The sequence below is a fragment of the Diuraphis noxia genome, unplaced genomic scaffold, assembly GCF_037042655.1.
Source record: "Diuraphis noxia isolate RWA-SAM2 unplaced genomic scaffold, SU_Dnox_SAM2 contig0001, whole genome shotgun sequence".
Classification (NCBI taxonomy): domain Eukaryota; kingdom Metazoa; phylum Arthropoda; class Insecta; order Hemiptera; family Aphididae; genus Diuraphis; species Diuraphis noxia.
This window is the reverse complement of record NW_028301711.1, coordinates 27,767,764-27,776,852: the sequence shown is the minus strand read 5'-3', so window position 1 is coordinate 27,776,852 and position 9,089 is coordinate 27,767,764. Positions and strand designations below refer to the sequence as shown.

At 26.2% G+C, this 9,089-nt stretch overlaps 1 protein-coding gene and 1 pseudogene across 2 annotated transcripts; both read right to left on the bottom strand.

Moving 5' to 3' along the window:
- Positions 1–457: 457 nt before the first annotated feature.
- Positions 458–849, bottom strand: LOC149060504 (52 kDa repressor of the inhibitor of the protein kinase-like; annotated as a pseudogene).
- Positions 850–3,403: 2,554 nt separating this feature from the next.
- LOC149060503 (uncharacterized) lies at positions 3,404–5,073 on the bottom strand. 2 transcript variants are annotated; one of them, XM_089216839.1, is made up of 3 exons: positions 4,594–5,073; positions 4,178–4,328; positions 3,404–4,119 (listed from the first exon to the last, which is right to left on the bottom strand). In XM_089216839.1, the coding sequence occupies exons 2-3, from the start codon at positions 4,313–4,315 to the stop codon at positions 3,895–3,897; spliced, it is 363 nt and encodes a 120-aa protein (XP_089072965.1). In that variant the 5' UTR covers positions 4,316–4,328; positions 4,594–5,073; the 3' UTR covers positions 3,404–3,894. The 2 variants fall into 2 exon arrangements, with proteins under 2 accessions (XP_089072965.1, XP_089072964.1); XM_089216838.1 differs by having other exon boundaries at positions 4,178–5,073.
- Between the last annotated feature and the right edge of the window lie 4,016 nt (positions 5,074–9,089).

Here is a 9,089-nt window from a genome sequence, read left to right as displayed (position 1 = left end):
TATAATAAACAATCATCATCTGGATCACTGGCAGGCCGCATACTACAAGGTAAAAACATAGTTAATTAATAACTTATTATATTATTAATGTCCGATTTCACCATGTAGAGTTTAAGTGTGAGTTACCGGTAACACAAGGTTAGAGCTAAAAAGTAATTGATTAATATGATATTACTATCTACTTCAATGGTATAATTGTAAGGTGAAGGCATGGCATCAATTTCACTGTCATCACAATAAAATTGTGAAGACATGCCTTCAACAGACAGTTGCATCATATCCTTGACTTTTTCTTTTATGTCATTGAGAGCAAACAATGCATTCAGTGCCTAGACAGGATTTTTTTATGGGGGGGGGGGGGAGTTCATAATTATATTGAAGTAATATTTAAAACATTTTATGTTAACACGATATATTTATCACTACTACTACTGAAAATGGTTATAGTATACTTTAATTATAACAGAAGATCTATTTTTCTCGGCTTTTTGGCCATTTCATATTTCATCTAATATTTCTTCTGGTATGATTTCAATATTCCTGTAATAACTCAGGAGCACTAATCCATTAAGACGATCCTGTTCAACAAAGAGTCTAATAAATAATTATAATATAAATCAACATATTTAATTAATTATAATCTACCTCTTTCAAACTATATCTGAGATAGGATTTTACTCTTTTTAAACTAGAAAAGGATCTCTCTGGCGTTGCAGTCGAGACGGGAAGTGTACATAGAACTTTTAATGAAACAAATATATTAGGAAATATAACTGGACCACAATGCTTGATAGCATGTAATGCATTTGATGGCAACGTTTCATCATCCTTGGTTACCATGCGCTTCATTTTTTTCTTTCCAAATTTGTAGCTCACAGGTAGCTGTGGTAATATCAATATGATGGATATAAAATCATGCATTACTCCCACTTCCTGTTTTTAGACGTTCCAGTTTTGAAATAATCAAAATTATCAATAATGAAGAGAAATATTTTTCGCACAAATTTTTTGATATTCTTTTATTTTAATTGAAGTTGACTTACGGAAGAACTAATTTCACTCGGCTATTAAATTCCAAGACCAGTTTCATCCAGCAGGCTCTTTTTCAAAATATACCAACCATAAATATTCAGAAGGTAGTACAGTTAATATTACTAAATACCTAGGTAATTATTTTACCTTTTTATAATTGCTGTATCTTAATTCTTAAGTAAATAAATAAACACTTAGAAAATAAAATACCCTAATATTTTATAATTAAAGATATAACTTATTATGATAAATCTATGGACAATATATTTATAAATTTAATATAAAATATATTATTTACATTTTATTTTCCACTTAAATTACAAAAAAATAATTGAAGATTTTATAAATTTTTTATTACATAAAATACTAAGGCTATTTAGGATTGCCTTTTGGCGTTATTTTGTGTCAACTTACTAATCCTTACGATCGGATGCATGACTCGGATGTTGTATATGGTTGTACCAGTCCTATAATGTTTAACCCTTTCAGGCCCAACAGTAGAGTTTTAAAACCAAAAATTTTTTTTTTGCTTAGTTTTTTTAATTACATCTAAATTAAGAGAAAAAATATGTTTTCAAAATGTTTGATGAATTTTCCTAGCCAGGAAAAACATAATGCCTAAAGTTATCATTGGGAATTTAAGGTTATAATAATGGTTTTAGAAAATGTATTTAATGTTTTGCAACTTTCACTTTAATTCTTTATTATTTAAACAAAATATAACACAAAGTAAATTTCTTTTAATATTATACAAAATAGATAACAGCACAAGCTTAAAATACATTTAAATATAAAATAATTAATTGCAGGAACTTTCTTTAGAGCCTTCATAGATAATATCACAAATTAATTTCTTTTGAAATGGTATAAAACAAATACAATTTTTTAACATAACATGCTTACTACATCTTTTGTACACATCCTCATTAAATAAACTTTTATCTTAAAATTATATAAAATACATAAATATAACATAATACGTACAAAATATATTTAAATATAAAATAAATAATTAACCGAAGGAAAAGTCTTTAGAATAAAATAATAATCAAAACAATTACATTTTTTTTTTGGAACTTTTTTTAGTGCTAACATTCATAAATTATTTTTTTATTTTCTTAGTCCATACATTTTAAAATTGTTCCATTTCTGACGCAGAGACAGCAATGCACTTCCCACTTTTTTCAGTAGAATAAATCTGTGGCATTAGGGTAAATGTACATAAGTTATAAATAGCAAATTTTCAGGAAGGCAAATAATACATTCAAATTATTACAAAAGAACTAGAATAAAACAATTTAATAATAATTCAGAAAATAAAATAATAACACTTTTCAGTTATAATTATTACAACTTCCTAACAAAAAAATAAATTAATTTTACAACATAGTATTAAATAGTAAAATAAAAACAATAGAAACAAAGAAATCTCAATGTTTAACTTAAGTTTCAAATTAAAATAATAAATCGAGTCTAGTGAGTACCTATCTTAATTGTGTATAACTTGTAAATTTAATGAAAAGCTAAACAGTTTGATAAAAATAGTATAAGTATAACATTATAGTAATAAAATTCCTAGAACAAATTAAAAAAAATAAAACTTCAGTCTCAATTTAAAATATGTAACTATAAACAACAAATTAGTACAATAGAACTAGAATAAAACAATTTAATAATAATTCAGAAAATAAAATAATTACACTTTTCAGTTATAATTATCACAACTTCCTAACAAAAAAAATAATAATTAATTTTACTACATAACATTAAATAGTAAAATAAAAACAATAGAAACAAAGAAATCTCAATGTTTAACTTAAGTTTCAAATTAAAATAATAAATCGAGTCTAGTGAGTACCTATCTTAATTGTGTATAACTTGTAAATTTAATGAAAAGCTAAACAGTTTGATAAAAATAGTATAAGTATAACATTATAGCAATAAAATTCCTAGAACAAATTAAAAAAAATAAAACTTCAGTCTCAATTTAAATTATGTACCTATAAACAACAAATTAGTACAATAGAACTAGAATAAAACAATTTAATAATAATTCAGAAAAAAAAATAACACTTTTAAGTTATAATTATTACAACTTCTAAACAAAAAATAAATACATTTTACAACATAACATTAAATAGTAAAATAAAAACAAATTAATTATCAGTCAGTTTCAAAATTAAATTCTTCCAGATCTGGATCAATATCACATTGTTATTGAGCTGTGAATAAATTTTCATAAAATGCATGATAAATAGGGTCTATCAAAGGAAGTAGAGATAGCAGATCTTTTTTTTTTTCATTGCTTATAGGTAGAGGACCAGTATAACATTTTTGTAACCAAAATTTTTACTATATTGTAGCCACTGAATTTCTTGCCAAATAATTTGGTCACCTTTTGTATTTTTTTTTTAAATTTGTAAGTTTGTTTTTAAAAGGGAAGCAAAATCAATAAAATTATCCTGAGACATAACTATAACTTCAAATTTTTTTTTTTTGCCAGTGGTTCTTACTAGTTGATACCAATCATTTGGAATTGATATCACCTTACCACCCTTCTTCTTCCTTTTTTCTATAGCTGCATGGTCATTGTCACACTCCATGTGTGTATGGCCTGGTGTGAGAAATTTATGGTTTATTGTTTTTAGTGTAGGGTGGTTTAGAAGAACAACTTGGAACATACAGGCAACATGGTTATTTTTATTTTGGACCCCACAAGTGTCACTGTAAAATGTAATCTCTTCAATATTATCAGGAATTTTTTCATTTAAAAAATGATATAAGCAAGATGCTATTTGATTAGCACCCCTACCTGCAACCGCTTCATGCCACATATAGCAGTAAGGTTGTCCAGTTATACAATCATGTATAGTGATCTGGATCTGGTAATTTACCTTGCCAATCAGTTTCTGGTTCCTTCCATTGTTCAGAAATCCAATTTGGTTCAGTAATTATTGTCTTGTTACCATTGGCAACTTCATAAATTATTTCTTTATTATTATTTCTATTTTCTGTTTCAACATTGTTGGCAGGTACAATTTCATCAATATCATTAATTTCTGTCACATCATTTACATCATTCATGTCCTAAAGTTAACTTTTAATAAATAATTATATCCAAAAAATAAATAAAATAAAAACTAACTTCATAATCGTCATTCACATTCATTAATAATTCATCCAAATTGTCTAAATTAATATCATCCTCATACAATTCTTCAATATCTGAAGTATCACCATTTAAAATATCAGCAATCTCTTCATCTTTTGATTGAAATACCATTTTTTAAAATAAACTAAGTAAAAATATATAATAACAAATTAAAAACAAAATAAATTTGCATGAAGACTAAAATTATCATTGGGCATTCATGGAGTAATAGTGTTATATTATTATCAACACATTATTGCCCAATGATAATTTTAGGAGTCATCATATTTACATTACTTTTTGAGTACAACAACTTTAGCAATTGTTTGAAATGTATAATATTTATGTTTATTAGGTAATACTCTATCGTACAGTATTTTTTTTAAATTCAAAAACGTAAGTCAACTTACCAAAAGTCGTGTTCAAAGATGTATATATTTTGTGAGTGTTAGTAATCTCAAACAACTGTTAGAAAATGTATAATATCATTATGATAACAATCACCATGACAATAAACAGTACTACCACTAGAAAGAACATATAATTCCCATAATTTTAATTATAAACATATAAGCCTTGATAACGTTGAAAAAATAATAAAAATACATATATTACATGATTCTTAAAGTAATCATTGGGCCTCAAAGGGTTAAGATAAAAATCAATTGTTGTCAGTCATAAAATAAGATGTTGCTGAAATTAGTCATGAAAACTAATTAATGACCATTTCCATTAGAATTCACATTTTGTTGATTTTGTTGAACGTTTATTTGTAAATTTCTTTTTCTTTTAACTTTTTTACTTTCTCCCCGGATGGAGGACAATTAACAGCTAACCTTTTACTTACTTCCTCGTGTTATGCCTTGTCTTCTTCGACTAATTGAAGTGGGTTGAACATGAATTTTTGATTTTGTTCCTTGGCGCAATAAAATTTGTTTATCACAAGTTGATAAAAAGGTTTCACAAGAATTTGGTGTTTTAACATTTTGCAACTTTTTGTAAAACATTTGCAAAGAAGTAGTAGATGATCTAAATTTATAAATTATAAAAATAAATGTTAAGATACACAAAATAAATAATAATATACAAAATACAAAAAAGGAATGTTTATTCATTTTAAAATATAATAAAATACAATTAATACAGTTTATTTACAATAAACACGATTAAGTCATAACTTTTTTTAATTTTGAAAGTTTTTTTAATTGAAATTTAGCCTTATTTTTCTTTTTAAGCAATAATGCATTTTGGTTGTAATATTTCATACGGATTAGTATTCGCTGTTTAATATATGTTTGTATTGAAGGTTTCCATTTATCTTCAATTTCCATTCTAGACAAAACTTTGTTTGTTAATTGCTTCACAATGTTTGGTCCTTTGTTAATTGTGTTCTTAATAAATTTGTTAAACAACCTATCTATTCGAAAAATTATCTTTTTAAATTCAGAGCTGGTTCTATTAACCCACCATATGAAACATGGTTGATCCATAAGGGTATTTTATAATCATGACCGAGCGTATTATTAATATTATTCTCATTTACTTGAGTTTTAGTATTGCCAATTCCAGGTATATTGAATCTATGTTTTTTAGCTACCCAGCCAGCTAAATATACAACCGCATCACTATCCATTTCAACCTTATTTTTATCTTGACTTATTGTGATCCATTTTCACTCGCTGTATCAGTGTCACTACTAATTATTTCATCTTCGCCAATATATTCATCTTTCAATTTTAATTTGACTGATTTTACTGCCTTAGCAACCATGAATTCCTCTTTGTTGTCATCAGTAGTGTTAGGATGATTATATGTTATTCCAGGATTTTTACCTAAAATAATCATTCTTAATCTATAAATTGCGTTTAATGGAGGTGGATGATCGTTAAGTCCCCCTTTAGTTTGTATTTGAGAAAATAAATTTTCAAGAGCATCTTGATTCATTTTGCTAGTTAGCAAATAGCTTAATCCATTTTCTTTTAATACATTCAGAAGATGTCAAGTACCATTAATGTGCATTAAAATGCCTTTTTGAAATATTTGTTAGCAATTTTTTCCTACACATCTCATTTGATTTATAGTTTCATATAACTCTGTTCTTCCAAAAATGCACCATAAGGAGACTTGAAAGAAGTACTGTAATCGTGAGGATGAGCAACATTTGATAGATCAAACCAGTTGTTGATGAGTTCGATAAAGTTTGCAGTGTCATTATTTAATTTGGTATCCTCGATAAGCTGATAATGTGTAAGAGCTGAAGCAGTATTATGAGATAAAAGCTGAGCAGCCAATTTAAAATTTTGACGCTGTGATCCTTCACAAGTAAATGCATCAGCGTTAATTTATGACAAACATTAACTTCAGTAGTTATCTTACTTATTAACGTTTCTATCGGTTTTTTATTAATAACATTACTATTTAAATTAAAACCTGTGTCCAAAAACCAATTGCGTATCAATTTCAAAAGGTGAGGTGCATCGGTAATGCATATAATACTTTGTCCATTAGGTGTATTAAATATAGGGTTTTCATGATTAACTTCCAATTCTTTCCATAGGCCAACATTACCTCCAACACAGTCACTCACACAGCAAACGACTTAAAACCCAATTTGATTAAGTCTATCAAATAAATCAATCAAAATTTGTTTTGTCATCTTAGTATCAAAATCAACAAAAATGGGCTGCTTCCATTTTGAAGCAATTCCACGGGCCATGACCACCTGAAATTAAACAGTTAATTAAATTATCATCAATATAATCAAATTATATGTGTTTTCATCAATATAAAATAGATTTAAGAATGTAATTGATATATTAGAATTTAAAATAAATATTATTTAAATTGTAAATACATTGGTTAAAATATATACAATCAATATATTATTAGATTATAACCAACCTGCATTTGATTATGTGGACCAAGTACTTGATCGTGTAACACATCATATTCCATAGTATATGAAACTTTTACTTCATCAAACATTAGGACCGTTAATTTTTCATAATTTTCTAAAGTTTCACCATTCGGTTTCATAATTTTTAGCACATCGTGCAGTACACCTTTTCTTATGTCAATGGTTTTAGCCCACCGGGAAAGACATGACAAGCCTATAATATAAATACTTTGACTAAAAAAATTATACAAAATAATAAATATGATGTATTTTTTACCAGGAAGAGGATTATGTAATTCATTCTTCACATATTTATAAGCCTTTTTACTAAAGTATCTAAGCGTAAATGCTTTGGAAACCTCTTCTCTAGACCAATGTACTCTTTTCTTTTTCTTAAGAATAAGATCTAGCTGATTTTGAGTGAATACAGATGAAAGTAATTTCCTAGCTTGATTATCAACAGCCTTGGTTTGGTTTAGAGATTGTATTTTAATTGCTTTCATGTTTTTTTGGTTTTCTTTTAATAATTTATTTGTTGTACCTACTTAAATTTTTTTGCAAAATGTTCATGTTGAATCTAAGATTTTCATCGATTCTTTTGTAGTTTACTTCAGGCTGATTCAGTCTATTCTGTTCAGAAAATTTTGTTTTTAAAGCTTCATGTTCTTGTATAAGATTATCATAGTCCAAAATATTATCTGCAGTAAAACTATTTGAATCCACCTCTATATTTGATTCATTTTGTTGTATACTTGATAATATGATCTGGTCATGAGCCTACAAACAGAGATGCAATTTTATAATTGTTACAGGAAACATAAGATTATAAAACATTAGGTAACATCTAGATAAATATGTATTTTATTATAAAACCATTCAATATTCCATAAAATATAGGAATTTTTTTAAATAATTTGTGTTAAAAACACTACATGAGGGTTTTTAATAATATTAAATATTTTTATGATTTTTATGTAATAGACAAAAGAGTAGGTACATAATAATTAATAAGTTAATACTTTAAAGTACAAATCTACTAGAAATTTAAGATACCTATTGTTTTATCTACCATAGTTCATAAATAAAGAAATAAGTAGATTTACCTGTTTTGTATGTTTTACATTCATTCATTTCCTATTGTAGTGATCCCGTCGCCTACAGGTATCAGTAGTCAAGGATGATGTTGGAAGGTGACTCTTGAGTTAATTTAAACAACACTGAATTATTTTTAGTTAGACTGGTTGATTATTTATTTTGACAAAACATATTTATTTTTAAACATGAAAGCTGAATTTTATTTAACAAATTAAGTATTCTAAATGCTAGAATAAATTCGGTTTGACTCGAATATTTTCTAAGTTCAGAATATTATTTTACGAGAATTTTCCTAAGTCCAATTTAATTAACCCTTCATTGCATGACTTTTTTTTTACAAACAGTTTTTTTTCTATATATTGTCCTAGGCTCTTAGAACCTTTAAAATATAATTTAAAAATCAATTTTTATATTCTAAGTACCAAACTTAAGTACTTATTATGGTGTAGCATGTATGCTACATATGTGCGAGAAGAATGATATATAGGTAATATAGGTAAAAAAAATAAAAATACAATAGGTATTATTTACTTTTTGAAAATAATTGTTTTTATTTAAATGTATACCATCTTTAACAATAAAATAAAATAATCATCCTTTGAAATTAATACTGATTACATAAATAAAAATAATAAAAATATGTCCTTTTGTGGCTTAAAAACAAAATAACAAAGCCAATTAAATATAAAAAAAAATACTAATTTGTATGATAGCTAACAAAACAACTATTGTTTTTATTAAAGCACATAAATGTCTTGCATTTACTGCAGTTTACATAAGTAAAGCCTTTGCAGTTTGTATACTTACACCTTTGTCTAGTAATATTCCAAACTGGCCAATAACTTACACAATCAAATCTAGGTTTTTTTCTGTCTGTCATGTACACATTATTAGCCTTTTTACAAGGTCTACCTC